General features: G+C 35.6%; 1 protein-coding gene across 7 annotated transcripts in view; it reads right to left on the bottom strand.

Moving 5' to 3' along the window:
• Positions 1–16,871, bottom strand: part of ST7L (suppression of tumorigenicity 7 like) — a gene marked incomplete at its 5' end in the record, with an annotated part of 120,071 nt that overhangs the window by 91,541 nt on the left and 11,659 nt on the right. For 5 of the 7 annotated variants that reach the window (XM_082685068.1, XM_082685069.1, XM_082685066.1 and 2 more), the window contains 4 exons: positions 385–499; positions 767–864; positions 2,779–2,933; positions 11,584–11,662. In XM_082685068.1, coding sequence (XP_082541194.1) covers positions 385–499; positions 767–864; positions 2,779–2,933; positions 11,584–11,662 — 447 coding nt within the window. The remainder of the gene's footprint in view (positions 1–384; positions 500–766; positions 865–2,778; positions 2,934–11,583; positions 11,663–16,871) is intronic. The other 2 variants (XM_082685070.1, XM_082685072.1) reach the window with 1 other exon arrangement.

The raw sequence follows: 16,871 nt of genomic DNA, 5'->3' as shown, positions 1-16,871 counted from the left end.
CCCCACACTTTTCCAATTATCTCACCTTACACACTATGCTTCAATATAACTATTGTTCATTTGTCTTTGTCTGTATGTTCCTTTACTAAACTGTAATTTCTCCAAGGACTAAGTCCATGTCTTCTTGTTCACCACTGTATTCTAAGCCCTTCACTCAACAAATGAATAAATTTTTAAAGAATATTTATTCCTTGTAGACTTTTGCTCCCAGAAGTCCTGATAAAGAAGATACTTACTGTAACTTGTATCCATGGATTCTAAATACTGACTTGAAAGAATGCAAAAAGAAAAATAAAAGAAATACCAGAATAGGATCACATTTATGATTACATAATTGAAAAAAATATTTTAACCATGCTATCAACTAAGTCAATTATCACTCACCATCATATTTTGCTAGGACTGCCTGAACATCTGCATAGGCCTGTAATTCCAGAAGTGATTCTAGGAGATTCTCATGGATGTTCAACATGGTAAGAGGAGGAAATTCTTTCATCAACTGTACATTAAAAGGGAAAAAGGTTAAAATTATAGTAAAGGAACTCAAAAGAGCTGAATCTGATTCATTAAAGTAGAAATTCTTTAGTTTCTTAACAAAACTGTGGACACTCAACCCTTAGAAATATATGTATATTAATAAACACCTTATTATAAAAGCTACCAATTAAAAAACAATGGTTTTACATTAAAATAACTGGCAGCTTAAAACACATTTTCAAGTTTTTGAAGGAAGAAATACAAATATCCAATCATCAAACTTACTTACATCTCTCATTATTTTTACTGCTTCTCTTATTCTTCCTAATTTTCTTGCACACATTGCTAGTCTTCTTTTAATGTATACCAGTACATTGGTATCTCTTCCTATTTAAAAAAAATGACATAATTATCACTTTGCATTATGACCTACTATTTCGTTAACATATCATCCATTAATTATAATTATAAGTAATTATTTGCTTATCCTGGAAGTTTCAATTAAAATTAAACTGTCTTGGGGCGCCTGGGTGGCTCAGTGGGTTAAGCCTATGCCTTCAGCTCAGGTCATGATCTCAGGTCCCTGGGATCAAGTCCCGCATTGGGGGGGTCTCTGCTCAGCAGGGAGCCTGCTTCCCTCTCTCTCTCTCTCTGCCTGCCTCTCCGATCTATCTCTGTCAAATAAATAAATAAAATCTTTAAAAAAAAAATTAAACAGTCTCAGAATGAAAGACTATCAAAGATTATTAAACTTGGGTGATGAACATTGAATGGGGGGTTTATTATACTGTTCTATTTTTGTATTTATTTGAAGTTTTTTATAGTAAAAGCTTAAAATCCACAAATGCAGAATCACTTTTGCCTCTAACAGTAACCTGAGTACATTATATATTAATTAATTAGTGTATACTTGACAAGTATATTTTAGTATTAACATAAAAGAAATACATACAATAGGAAAAAATAATTCTGACCTAGTTTTGAGTTTCTGCATAAAATTTTTTTTAATAATCTCTATTGTTTTAACTAACAAAAGATGTTCAAAACAAAATTTCCATGGTTACTGTGAACTTTTGCTCAACAGCTAGTAGTTAGTAAACTATAAAACCATTTCTAGAAAGAGCTAACAAATATTTTTGTAACTATCTCAGAATCATATTTGAGATTATACAAAGACAAATGGCAAGGCTTTTTCACAGATGTAGTTTCATTAGTTCCAGACTGCAAAATTATATATTCCCACAGTTGTGTGCTATAACAACATACATTAACGAAACATACTGTATACATCAATATTTAGTTTGGAGAAAAAAATATTATCCAAATTTTAATTTCCACAAACAAAAGATTTAGAACTTAACTGCTAACAGATAATGCATTATGTAAACATATTTCAATTTATTGCCCAATATCTGCCAAAATCATTAAACGTAAACCCTCTGGCCACGAAAAATAGCAGGAAGCAGGAGCATTACAGATTCTAACATCTTTGGTGGAAGTATCTCAATCCTAACTGAGAGAGTATCCTTAAGAGCGGAAAGAATCTCGGTTGGGGGGCGCCTGGGTGGCTCAGTGGGTTAAGCCGCTGCCTTCGGATCAGGTCATGATCTCAGGGTCCTGGGATCGAGTCCCGCGTCGGGCTCTCTGCTCAACAGGGAGCCTGCTTCCCTCTCTCCCTCTCTGCCTGCCTCTCTGACTACTGTGATCTCTCTGTCAAAAATAAATAAATAAAATCTTTAAAAAAAAAAAAAGAATCTCGGTTGGTTTGGCCCATATGTTCTCACACGTATCACAGAGAAGAGTCAAAAGAATCAATGCCAAATGTGGAGCTGGGTGTTATACTGAAGCAGTCACTTCCTGGCACTATGTGGAGATACATACGGTCCGAAGGGCACAGCCAAATGATGTACTTCTGCTACTGCTTGGGGGAAGGGTAAGGATAAAGCTGCTGATCATTACCAGAAGGCTCTCCTGAATCTTGGTATGTTTGAGTTGTGTTTCTCCAATGACCAGTCCAATTCTCACAATTTAAGTAATTCTTAAATGACCTTAAATCTCAGAGCAGCACATCTCAATAACCAGAGCACATCTGTTCCCTTCCACAAGCATTCTCTAGCTAAAGCCTGTTTGTCTTGTTGGCTTACAGATATTACAAATAGATTAGTTATTTCTTATGAAAAGAAGCTAACTTCTAAGTATGAAGGGTTGTTTTTACTATTGTTATTTTGTGTCTTACACATAAAAGAGTCAACTGCAGGAGCTAAATAAAAGACAGGTGAAAATAAGTACAAATTTGCTTACGCAGTTGAGCTTCATGCTGAGGACTTTGATGCTGGCACTGCTGTGACCGCCTGTAAATTGTTTCTCCTGCCTTGAGTGCCTGTTTAAATAACCTTTCAGCATCTACAATAGTTGTTGCTTCTTCTTCGGCCAGTAAAACGTATGCAGTGGCACAGCTATGAAGAAAGCAAGCAAGGCAATTTTAAGTAAAATGGTAAAGAATTATTTTCTCCTGGATATGTCTTTTGTTCTGCATCACACTTTCCTACCTTTACCTACATTTTCCATTTCTTGAAGAAGGGAAAAAACCTTCACTCGACATTCTGTTAGGGGCATGTTGGTATATTTTTGGTGTGTTTCCACTATTTTTCTCCTTTCTTACATTTCTTCACTGTATTTTCTATCTTCTATGTTTATTCTCTAACTGCTTGTCTCATATTTTCCTTTTGTAAAAGGGGGGAGAAAATAAGATCTATAAAGCCTTACCTAAAAAGTAGTTCAAGGAACTATATACATTCTAGTGGTCATGCCTGCTCTTAGCCAGTACACACTTTGTAATATCCATCTAACAGGGGCAAGTATGGGAGAGGGTCAAGATTGAGAATAAAGTCCCATGGCCACCTGAGGATCTTTAGGTCCTTAACATTTGACTTAGAAATATATCATTCCAGGACTAACCCTTTTTTCCAATCCTGAGCCTTCTTTCTGTGTGCTGCCCCATCCTTTTTTGGGCTTAGCCACAATTGTATTGCAGCAAAACTTCCTTGGTGTGAATTCTAGTCTTTCCTCCTACACTGCTGCTTTTGCTCATCACACCCAGGCTCAATCCAAGTTCCCTTTCTTCACCCCACTAAAACAGAAAAGTTTCTCTTTGTTATCAATTATGTCAAAGGCTGGCTAATAAGGTAAATCAACTTGTTTGGGGGACAAAAAAAAGAAACAAAAAATTTCCTTTCCATTCCCAGAAATAGCAAGTACATATTGTAGTTCCTCTGGAGACTATATTTCAGTTCTGATTATCTAAGCCTGCATTGTCCAGTACTGAAGTCCTTCACTACGTATAGTTATTGAGCACTTGAAATGTGCCTAGTCCAAATTGAGATGTGATGTCAGTGTAAAGTGCACACTGGATTTTGAAGACTTAGAAAAACGTAAAAAAAACTTTAATAGTTTAAGAAATATATCAATTGTATATTAAAATATTTTAATATTTTCAATATAGCTAAATAAAATATATTCATTAATTTCACCTTTTTCTTTCTACTTTTTAAATCTGGCTACCAGAAAATTTACTTACAAATATGGTTCATGTTATATTTCCATCGAACAGTGTTTAAGCAAGAGAAGAGAAATTGTTGGCAAAAGTACAAGACCAGGCATGAAACAAAAATAATGGCAAGGAGGGTGCCTGGGTGGCTCAGTTAGTTAAGCATCTGACTCTTGTTTCCAGCTGAGGTCATGATCTCAGGGGTGTGAGACTGAGACTTGCACTGGGCTCTACATTTAGCATGGAGTCTGCTTGGGATTCTCTCCCCCTTTCTGCCTGCCTGTCCCCTCATTCACAATCTCTCTCTAAAGTAAATAAATAAAACCTTTTTTAAAAATGATGGCAAGGTAGCTATCAAACAACTGGGGGCAAGGAGGATCTTTTAAATTTAGAAAATGCAAATCAGATCGTTTCAGCATCCTTCCAACAGTACACTAAATTGAACTATCTGATAATTTCACTAATCAACAGAGATTTCTCCATTACATATATTAGATTTCTCTGAAACATTAGATACATTGCTGCTTTAAACACTGGGCTCCAAACTGCCATTCTAAACCCAATTCAAATGTTTTTAAATAACAAAAAACAAAACTTTTTAAAAAGATCTAGATGGCTATAAATTGATGCGATAGAATCAAAACATAAATATTTTAAATTACAGTTTAGCTATATGAAAAAAGAAGTTCTTTCCTCTGAGAGCTTTCCTATATTTGTTCAAAAATATTTTTATTATTTTTGAAATATTAAAATTAATATGAATACCGAATGACACTGCTATAAAGGTTTTTTTTTTTAATTAAGGTAAAATTCACATAATAAAATTAATCATTTTAAAGGATGTCATTCAGAGACTTTTTTTTTAGGGACTTTTAATATATATACAAAGTTCACTCATGTAGCATGGAGAAATATTTCCGTCCTTTTTAAGACTGACATTCCACTGTGTAAATATACCAGTTCTATGTATCCCTTCATCATCAGCTGATGGACATCTGAGTTGGTTGTAGTTTGGGGCTATTATAATATTGCTGTGAACACAGGCTTTCAGTACTCTTCAGTATATGCTTAGGGGTGAACTTCTGGGTCATATGATAGTTCTAATTTTATCTTTTTGAGAACTGCCACACTGTTTTCCACAGTGGCGACACCATTTTACATGCCCACCTGCAATGTATGCGGGTTCTAATCTCTCCGTAATTTTGCAAACACTTGGTATTTTCTGAAGGTTTTTGTTATACCCATCTTATGAAGGGGCATGTCACTGTGATTTTCATTTTCATTTCCCTAATTATGAATAATGTTGAGAACCTTTTCATGTGCTTACTGGTCATTTACATAAATGTCTGTCTGAATTCTTCTTTGAAGAAATGTCTGTTGAAATCCTTCCTCCTTTTTTTTTTATATAAACTTTTTTTTTTAAGATTTTATTTATTTATTTGACAGAGAGAGATCACAAGTAGGCAGAGAGGCAGGCAGAGAGAGAGAGGAGGAAACAGGCTCCCTGCTGAGCAGAGAGCCCGATACGGGACTCGATCCCAGGACCCTGAGATCATGACCTGATCCGAAGGCAGCGGCTTAGCCCACTGAGCCACCCAGGCGCCCTCCTTCCTTCTTTTTTAATTGGATTATCATTTTGTAAATAAGTTGTTAGAATCCTTGATACATTCTGGATATGACTCCTATCAAATATGGTTTACAAATATGTTCTCTCATTCTGTGGGTTGCCTTTTCACTTTCTTGATAGTATCCTTCAATGCACAAAAGCTTTTAATTTTGATGAAGTCTAATTTATCTAATTTTCTCTTTGTTGTTGCTTCTGCTTTTGGTGTTATATCTAAGAGACCATTGCATAATCCAGTCATAAAAATCTGCCCCTATGTTTTCTTCCTCTGTTTTAGCACTTAACTTTAGGTCTTTGATTAATTTTGAATTAATTGTGCATCATGCGAGGTAAAGGTTGCTTTTATATGTGACTATCCACTTGCCCAGTATCACTTATGGAAGACTATTCTTTCCCCATTGAATGATCTTAGCACCCTTGTCAAAAATCAATTGACCATAGGGGCTCCTGGATGGCTGAGTAGGTTGGGCATGCAACTCTTGGTTTCAGCTTGGATCATCATCTCAGGGTTGTGAGATTGAGCCCCATCTGGGGAATCCCCACTCAGTGGGAGTTAGCTTCTCTCCCTCTGACCCTTCTCACTCTCTCACTCTCTAAAATAAATAAATGAATCTTTTAAAAAAATCAATGTACCATAAATGCATGGGTTTATTTCTGAACTTACAACTTGATTCCATCAATCTAGATGTCTGTCTTTATGACTTAATTACTGTAGCTTCACAGTAAGCTTTGAAATCAGGAAGTGAGTTCTCCAATTTTGTTCTTTCTGAAGGTTGTTTTGGCTGTTTGAGAGCTCTTGTAATTCATTGTGAATTTTAGGATCAGCTTGTCCATTTCATAACAATGGCAAATGAAGTTTTGATCGGGATTGCATTGAATTTGTAGATCAACTTGAGGACTGCTGCCATCTTACCAATATTAAGTATTCCAATTCATAAACATGGGATGTCTTTCCATTTATTTAGGTATTTTTTTAGCTTTTTAAACAATATCTTGTCATTTTTAGTGTACAAGTCTTATACTCCTTGGTTACATCTATCTTTAAGTGTTTTAACATTTTTGATGCTACTATAAATGGAGTTGTTTTTTAAATTTCTTTTTCAGAGGCACCTGGGTGGCTCAGTCGGTTAAGCATCTGCCTTTGCCTCAGGTTGTGATCTCAGGGTGCGGGGATCTTGCCCTGCATTGGGCCCCCTGCTCTGTGGGGAGCCTGCTTGTCCCTCTCCCCACCATCCACTCATGCTTTCTCTTGCTCTCTCAGATAAATAAAATCTTTAAAACAATTTTTTTTCAGACTGTCCACTGCTAGTGTATAGATATACAACAGACATAAATAAAGACTTGCTTTTTGCCATTTTCCTCTTTGTTTTATATGTCTTTAGACAATAAATTTGTTGAACTCTTTTGCTAGCTCTAATGGTTTTTTTGTGTGTGGATTCTTTGAGATTTTCTATGTACAAGATCATATAATCTGTGAATAAAGACAGTTTTTACTTTTTCCTTTCTGATTTGGAAGTCATTTTCCCTTCCTTCTTCTGGCCTAATTTCACTGGCTAGTACTTCTAGTACGATGTTAAATAGAAAGGACAAGAAAAGATGCCCTTGTCTTATTCTTGATCTTAGAAAGAAACCTTTCAGTCTTTCATCTGTAAATATATAAATAAAAACTGCATATCTATAGATGAAAGACTATGGGTTTTCCTTTATCAGTTTGAGGAAGTTTCCTTCTATTCCTTTTTTCTTTCTTAGTGTTTTTTTTTTTTTTATCAGAAAATACTGTAGGATTTTGTCAAATACCTTTTCTCTATCAATAGAAATGACCATGTGGTTCTTGCTTTTTTTTCTATTAATGTGGTATCTTACATTGACTGATTTTCATTTGCCTTCTTGGGACAAATCCGACTTGTTCCTGGTGTGTAATTCTCTTAATATGCTGCTGGATTTGCTGTGCTACTATTTTGTTGAGGATTTTTGCATCTACATCATAATGGTTATTAGTATGTAATTTTTGTTTCTTGTGATGTCTTTGGTTTTGGTATGGGATAATACTGGCTTCACAGGATGAGTTAGGAAGAATTATTTCCTTTCTATTTCCTTTTTTTTTTTTTTTTAAGATTTTATTTACTTATTTGAGAGACCGTGAGAGAGAGCATAAGAGGGGAGAAGGTTAGAGGGAGAAGCAGACTCCCCATGGAGCCGGGAGCCCAGTGTGGGACTCGATCCTGGCACTCCGGGATCACGACCTGAGCTGAAGGCAGTCACTCAACCAACTGAGCCACCCAGGTACGCTTCCTTTCTATTTCTCTGAAGAATTTAAGAAGGACTGGTGTTTATTCTTCTTCTAGTTCTTGGTAGCACCTGCCAGTGAAGGGATCTAGTCTTTGGTTTTCTTTGGAAGTTTTTAAATTACTGATTCCATCTCTTCATTTGTTATAAGTCTACTTAAATTTTCTATTTCTTCTTGAATCAGTTTTGGTTCCTAGAAATTTGTCCCTTTTATTTATCTAATTTATAGATCTATAATTGTACACTGTATTCTGCTTTAAATTTCTGTAATGTTAAGTAGTAATGTTCCAGTTTCATTCCTAATTTCAGTAATCTGAGTCTTCTCTCTTTTTCAATTGATCAGTCTAGCTAGAAGTTCAGCAATTTTGTTGATTTATTTCACAGAGAGAGAACGAGCGCACAAGCAGGGGGAACAGCAGGGGGAAAGGGAGAAATGGGCTCTACACTGAGCAGGGATCCCAGTGTGGAGCTTGACCCCAGGACCCTGGAATCACGACCTGAGCCGAAAGTAGAGGCTTTAACCCACTGAGCCACCCAGGCGCCCCAGTTTTACATTGTCTTTTAAATCATATTGAAAAAAATATTTGCAAACCCAATATACATTAACTTTTATATTTGCTTACGTAATTATCTTTACTGGTGTTCTTTATTGCTTTGTGTGGAGTCAAGACTGTCTAGTATCCTTTTATTTATAATATATCCTTTTATTTATAACATATCCTTTTATACATAACATAGATCTGCTAGCAATGAACTGTTTCTGTTTATCTGGAAATGTCTTAATTTCTCCTTCATTTTTGAAGGATAGGTTTGTTGGATATAGAATCTTTAGCTGTGGAGGCACCGGGGTGGCTCAATTGTTTAAGAATTTGCCTTTGAATCAGATCATTATCCCAGAGTCCTGGGACTGAGCCCTGCACTGGGGTCCTGTGGGAGCCTGCTTCTGCCCCTCTACCCTCCTCATGCTCAAGCACATTCTCTCTTAAACAAATAAAATCTTTAAAAAAAAAAAAAATCCTTAGTTGACAGTTTTCTTTCTTTAAGAATTTTGACTTTGTTATCCCACTGCCTTCTGGCTCCTAGGATTTCAGATGAGAACTCAGCTGTTTTTCTTACTGAAGATTCCTCATTCATGATGTTCTTGCTGCTTTCAGGAATTTCTCCTTGTCCTTGGTTTTGGAAAGCTTGATTATAATGTGTCTCATTGTAGATTTCTTTGATTCTATGTTACTTGAGGTTCACTGAGTTCTTGATCTTTATTTCTAGATCTCTTTCTAAATTTTTTCCCTAGATTTCTTTTTAAATTTCTAAATCTTTATTGATTTCCTCTAGTGGTAAGATATCCTTCTCATGACTTCCATTTGTTCTTTGCACATGGCTTCCTTTACCTCTTTGAGCATATTTAAAATATTTGATTTAAAGTTTTTGTCTGGAATGTCCAAAGTCTTGACGACTTCCTTCAGGACAGTCTCCATTCATTTCCTTTCTTTTCTGTGAATGGGGCATATTTTGTTTCTTTGTGCGTCTTTTTTAATTTGTTTACAACTGCAAATTTTGAAGATTATAATCTAGCAACTCTAGCAGTCAGATTTCCCCTTCCTCCCCATGGCTTGTTGCTGTTGCTTGTTGTAGCTGTTTAATGACTTTTCTGAACTAATTTTCTGAAGTTTGTAGTCATTATCATATATACCAGTGAATCCTCTCTCCTTTAGCCTGTTCATCAGCCAGTGATTTGATAGAACTTGCCTTAAACACTTGGAACCAAAAACAAAACAAAAAAAGCCAAGTCTTTGCAGATTGGTTCTGAGTGTGTTGGGGCACACCTTCAACATTCAGCCAGGCAGTTTACAACCCTGCCTTAGCCTTTACTTTCTGTTTGTGCAGAACCTGAAATTCAGACAGACATGAGAGCTTAGGGTCTTCTTAAGTCACTTCTGAGCATGTGCCCAAACTTGGGCATGTATGGGACATCTGAGATTCCCAGGAATATGTGGGAGTTTTTCAAAAGCCTTTATTTTCCAAAGTATTTCATTCCCCAGCCTTTCCTCTCAAGCTTTCTGGTTTGTCTATTATTTGCCCCAACTATCATCCCTTGCTCCAGGGCAGCAGGGACTAATGCATTTGTCTTTATGTGTTTTCAACAAATGCCCCCCAGTGTAGCTGTGTCAGTGCTGGGAGAGTTCCAAATTAACCCAAATAAAGGCAATACCTTTAAGCTGGCCCTTCAGAGAGCCAACCAGACAGGTCAAAATAAACAAGCACAATTCTTCAAGAATAAGAGCCATTCCACTTTCTCTGGTAGAAGGAACCTATATCCAGAATGCAGACTTTTGTCTTCAAGGCTGCCACTGAGCAAGGGAGTGGGAAATTGGGGGGGCCAGTGTAAATTAAAACACTTAAAACTCACTTAACAGTGATTCAGCTGTTTTTTGTTTTTTGTTTTTTTTAATTGATTATGCAGTCTCTAGGATACTACAAACTTTTGATTAGTTTCCAGAGTTTCAATAAAGCTGATTGACTGATTTTTGTTCTTAGGAAGGTCTTCTTAATATTGATAACGTATCTTGGGGGGTGGGGTTGTTGAGGGATACCAGGGACAATGCTAAATTCATACCATTCAGGAAGCATTCCCGGATTAACCCCAACTAGGGCCATACTTTTACTCCTGGCATTTATTTAGTATCAGATTAATACTTATTGATCTATTCCATTTAAATATTAGGCTAACTCATGATTTTACATTTTGCCTTTTCAAAATAAAGAACTGATATAAAGAACTATAAAAAATAAATATCCCTGGGATGCCTGAGTGGCTCAGTTGGTTAACTGACTGCCTTCCGCTCAGGGCATGATCCCAGAGTCCTGTGATTGAGTACCACATCAGGCTCCCTTCTCAGTGGGGAGCCTGCTTCTCTCTCTGCCTCTGCCTGCCACTCTGCCTGCTTGCGCTCTCGCTCTCTCTCTCTCTCTCTCTCTGACAAATAAAAAAATAAAATCTTTAAATAAATAAATAAATAAATAAAGGGTGCCTGGCTCAGTGGGTTAACGCCTCTGACTTCAGCTCAGGTCATGATCCCAGGGTCCTGGGATGGAGCCCCGCATTGGGCTCTCTGCTCAGCAGGGAGCCTGCTCTCCTCCCCCTGCCCCCCCCGCCTGCTTCTCTGCCTACTTGTGATCTCTGTCTGTGAAACAGATTAAAAAAATCATTAAATAAATAAATAAATAAATGCTGCATTTTGCTTATTTTGATCCTCTTCACATGCCTCCAATTCCATTAGCAACTAAAGTTCTCAGGACTGAATGAATGCTTTGAATGAATGATTTAAATGAAAAACAAAATCTAAAAGGTGGTATAAGTATTTTTGTACTCTTTAACTATCAAAAATTATCACCAATTAGATCAGCATTCCCCATTTTAAAAAGTATCTCTAGGATAATTTCAATTCAAAAGCACAGGTAGTTTGTAATTTCAGAACCAAAGTATAGACGCCCATGAACACTAAAATTTGTCTCTAGTATATGAAAAAAAAAGCAAGGGGGGGAGCTGCTAATGACTCTAAGTGTCTTAGGAAAAGACAAAAGATAACATGAAATCATTTGCCTGAGTTTCCTGCAAAACAAAGTTACTTTCCATATATTTCACACTTACTCATTGTTTAATTCTAAAGCTTGATAGGCTGCTTTGATTCGAGCTGGAGGATTTCTTTCCCTCCATGCCTTCTGCATAACTGTAGGAAAAATATTGTAAAAAGCAGATGAGATGGTAAACATAAATAATCTTATGCAAAACGTATGAGGAATGAGCTAGGAGAGTAAACAAAGATTTAAATAACATGTTCTTAAACATAAACAAGAAATTGGGATGTCAGCTCACAATAATCTTTTGAGAAATTTACATTAAATGGAAGCATCACACATAAGAAAAATATATTCTTTCTCTGATTTGAGTAACAAGATATAAGGTATTTAATCCAGTTAACTATACCATTACTATACATAAACATTAATATTTCTAAATGCATATTAAAATTGGGTAACATCGAATTATAATCATATGAAATATTCTAGTCCTTTTATCACTTTGAAAAGGGTCGATAAATGCTAAAAATATACAAAACTTAAAAACAAAGTATTTGTCTAATCAATGATTCAATCCAGGAAGAATGTTTGAATTTGTATTCTGTACAAAAAGGTGAAAAAAGCAATTAATTTAGAATATAGTATATTTATGGAAAATGTCAGTCTCTACCAAGATTCAAGAAAAGCCTGAATTAAAACCTCTCTAGAATGATAATATTAGTTTTGCTACCAATTACTGTACAAAATGAAAATTAAGTTTCTTAAAAATTAAACAAACAAATAAAGTAGATTCATAAAACTATCTGGTCTATTTCAAATTTGATAAGAAAAATAGAGAATCTATGAATGTTGCTTTTGGAACAAAACCTACAACTGTCTAGAAAGAATAATGTGGAAAATGTTTGAGTTTTCCTTTGGAAACAAAATATTAGTCTTGGCTTGGAAAAGAAGACAATATATTTCACTTGTGTAACAAAAATACATTTCTCATATCGAACATGTCACCAGCTGTCTGACAACTAATGCTTCCTGAACGTGACATATTGATGCACGTCAGCACCCATCTGATAATAACCAGGTAAAGAATAGGGTTTTGCTAAAACATTAAAATATTACATAAAATTAAAGAATATTAGACTTGCCAGTTTTAATGATGGGGATTTCTTCTTTAACTTACATGATTTAACTTACAAGTCAAATTTGGATACTGAAATCTTTATCAACATTTTAAGTGGCTATTTGGGATTCTAGCCTATTATGTATATATCAAAATTAATAGAAGCAATTCTTTTAAATTATTAAGTTACATGCAATTTTTGCTAATTATAAAAATGTTATAATAACCATCTTTTAACATCTACTTTTGCATACCTGACCAAATATTTCCTTTCTAGAAGTGGAACGGTTGATTAAAATGTAATGCATCTTCTGAAAGATTTTGGATATAATAAACTCCCAAACTCTTTTCAATAAGATTGTATTAATTTACATTCTTTCAGGCAGTGGAGAAGAGTGAATGTTTCCCTACTTAGCAACACTGAGTTAGTATCAATTTTTGCTAATTTAATACATGGAAACTATCTCATCTTCATTTGCCTGCCTTTCTTTTTTACTGAGATTATCTGATCCACCTTTAAGCATTTTTTTCTTATTCGTATTCTTAGAAAACGTTTTCAACTGCTCTACCCAGACTTTTAAGATTAATCCTCACAACTAATTCAGTTCTAAGCCAAAGGGAAAAGGGGAAATAAAGTACAAGAAGAAATCTCTATTTCTTTCTAAAACAGGCTTAAGAATAATTAAAAGGAAAATGCTGATTTAGTATTTAGCTGTCTTTTTTTTTTTTTTTTTATGTAAAAAGGTCGTTTTATTAAAGCACAGGGACAGGACCCGTGGGCAGAAAGAGCTGTTCACCTGTCCTCTTTTAAGAGCTCTTGATATGCTCAAAAAAACAACACAAGCAATTAGCAATTCAATCAAATTTATCTATTTTTTAAAGTTAAATAATATTGTAATATGCTATCAATCAGAAAATAGTCAATCCCAAGATCAGGGGCTATGAAATGTAGATGCCTATGAAGACTAAGCAGAAAACAGAAATGTGTAAATTAAAAGCATTTGCACAATCTAAAGAAGAGAGTCACAGCTCAGGTCTGATTATTGCAAGGTGTACATACAGGTCCAGTTTTGCCATATTTTCCAACTTCTAAAAAGTGTAAATTTGGGTTTAAATGTCAAATCTCAAGGCACCTGGGTGGCTCAGTGAGTTGAACCTCTGCCTTCTGCTTGGTTTGTGATCTGAGGGTCCTGGGATGGAGCCCCACATGAGGCTCTCTGCTCGGCAGGGAACCTGCTTCCCCCTCTCCCTGCCTGCCTCTCTGCCTACTTGTGATCTCTCTCTGTCGAATAAATAAAATAAAATCTTTCAAAAAAAAGTCAAATCTCCTGATTCTTAAGTGTTGAATTGAAAATACCATGAAAACAAATTATTCAAAAAACACTGCTGGCTGGGGGACCTCTCTGGCTCAGTTGGTAGAAGATGAAACTCTTGATCTCAGGGTTGTGAGTTTGAGCCCCACATTGGGTATAGAGGTTACTTAAAAATAAAATCTTAAAAAAAAAAATCAAAAAAAGATAGAACACTGTTGGCTGGCCCTGAAGATCTGTTTGTTTTATGTCTTAAATAAATAAATCAATAGGATGAGAACAGAATCTACTAATTTAGTAACTGATGGCAATTCATCAAGAGAAATTTGTCACATCACATACATGTACACATTTTAAAATATAAAACTACAGATATAAAATCATTACCTTTATGTGAGTGTCTGAAAAGATCAATATGGATCAATTCACAGGTAAGAGTCTGTCCTTGAGCTCAGTATTTACCTGGGATTACACATACCTCTAGAAATACATAAAACTTTGCAAGGACCAAAACAGCATGCGTGGTTTTAAGAGAACCAATTTCTATAAAGTCTCAGCTTTATATGACTCTTCCTAGAACTGATCTACCTAAAGAATGTGCCTCTGACTGGTCTATGTACCATGCTGGTTGCCCTTTCCTACCCAGTATCTGCTTCCCTGCTCTCCAAAAGATAAATTCCTGAAAAAACTCTTACTTCTCACCCACCCTGAATCTTTCTAAGGTACATTCCGAAGAGTGTAAAAATCTCCAAGTGCCCAGAGGAAAATTCAAAGTTTAGGTTTCGAGGCAGCCATTTTTTGTGAAGGCACCTACAACAGGAATTCCTTTTACTTAACAATAAATCTTGGCATTAGAAATAAGAGTATTCTGGTCCCTGGATGCTCTCCAGGGGAAGCAGAGGAAGTGATAACCATTTTTATCAGTTCCACTTATCAGCGCCCCTTGCCCCTCACTATCAAAGAATGTGTTGCTCCTAAGGAAAGGTCCCCTCACAGCAAGGCAAAGGGGGCACTAGTAAAGGAAAATAAAGGTGGTGGAATCTTATTTTGGCCAAGTGATAGGCCCTAGGCAAAGCTCCAAAAATTATCTATGTTTCTATCTTAGAATTTAAATTCAGAAGAGAAATGGCTGTCATAGGGATGCATGTTAACATGTTTATTTGACTTAAAAAATGAAGTCAGACTTTTCTGTCAGAAAGTCAGTCTGATTTGGTCAATGAGAACTCACGCAGCCAAGTGCTGTTCTATGGAGGACATTTTCGAAAGCTGAAAAAGCCAAATATGTAGCTCCAAGGATTTGACAAAAATATAACTAAAGTACATGATACCATTTAGAACCTTATGATCAAAGCAAATTAAAATTTTTAAAAACTTAGGCAAAACAATTTTATTGTGGAAAAGCATATGTGATAAATTAAGACTCTCAGGTATACAATAATTATAATATGGAGGTGTGAAATGGATGAGTTCAAGAAGCAAATGAACTTATGTAAAATTTACTACTGCTGAAGAGTATTCGTTGATGTCTTTTTCAATAGATAATGGTGGATATCAAGTCATTAGATTTCTTGAGATACATTCAAATATAGGGTATTCTAGTTTTATTTTTAATTGTCTGTAATATGCTAAAAATCATATTCTTTGCAATTATTTAATCTTATGATGTCAAGTTAAAAATGTTTGAAAGGATACATAGTTTTTCAAAATTCCTTTAGGAGATAAGTGAACAATAATGTTTTGAGAGCACAGGTTTAGTGGATAGCCATGGATGCTACCGGAAAAGCCTGCCAACGTCTGCAATTCTGCTTATGAAAATTTGGTGAAGGGGCGCCTGGGTGGCTCAGTGGATTAAGCCGCTGCCTTCGGCTCAGGTCATGATCTCAGTGTCCTGGGATCGAGCCCCGCATCGGGCTCTTAGCTCAGCGGGAGCCTGCTTCCTCCTCTCTCTCTGCCTGACTCTCCGCCTACTTGTGATCTTTCTCTCTGTCAAATAAATTAATAAAAAAAAAATCTTAGAAAAAAAAAAAAAAAGAAAGAAAATTTGGTGAAGCCTTAATTTCTAGAGTTACTTTTAGAGTCACCTTTAGTCCCTAAAATTAACATACTAATTTCCATTTCAGTTATTTCCCCAACCCAACACTTTTGCCATTAATATAAACACAAAGCATATAAACATAAGGCAATTCCTTTTTCTCCTATTCACAATTAAATCCCTTCATGTAACCATTCCAAAGATCCTTGCATTTACTGCTATCATCCACCCTTAATATATTTAATCCAACAGATACAGATCACAAAGAATTCACTTCAATGCTGGAAAACTGGCTATTTTTCAGACCCCCTAGTGGTGATCTTCTTTTGCCTGTCACTATGATGAGTAGAATCAACGTTTGTATAGTGGTGAAGAGTCAGACCTGAATTTGAAATCCAATTTTATCATTTATTAGTTAGGTTACTTAGGGCATATTACTTGATTTTCCTTTGCCTGCCTGCCTACCTACCTTCCTTCCTTCCTTCTTTTCACACGTTTATTTCTGAGGTTGGTAAAAGTACCTATCTCATAAAATGATGGGGAATACTAAATCAGTACATTTATGTAAATTGTTTGGAACAGTATTTGGTGCATAATAAGTGCTATACAAGTGTTAGCTATTATTAGTGAAATTGCTTAAGACATCTGTGACACTAAAGTCATTCACTGATACTTTCATCAAAGAATAAATATTAATATTTTTACAGTATGCCAGGCAATGTGCTAGATGAAAAGGATTCAAAGATGATAAGAATACAGTCCCTGCTTTCCAAAGTTTCCCACCCTATTAGGGAAGATAACCGTTAAAACAACATGATAAAATTAACATGTAAATGGCTGTGGTTGAATAAATTAACTAGAATTGTTTCATTGAGGCTTGGACTAAGTACTGTAAAAAT

This window comes from Mustela nivalis (genome assembly GCF_964662115.1).
Source record: "Mustela nivalis genome assembly, chromosome: 10".
In the NCBI taxonomy this organism is placed as follows: Eukaryota; Metazoa; Chordata; class Mammalia; order Carnivora; family Mustelidae; genus Mustela; species Mustela nivalis.
Note: the sequence above shows the minus strand (reverse complement) of the source record. Positions and strands in the feature narration are given on the sequence as shown.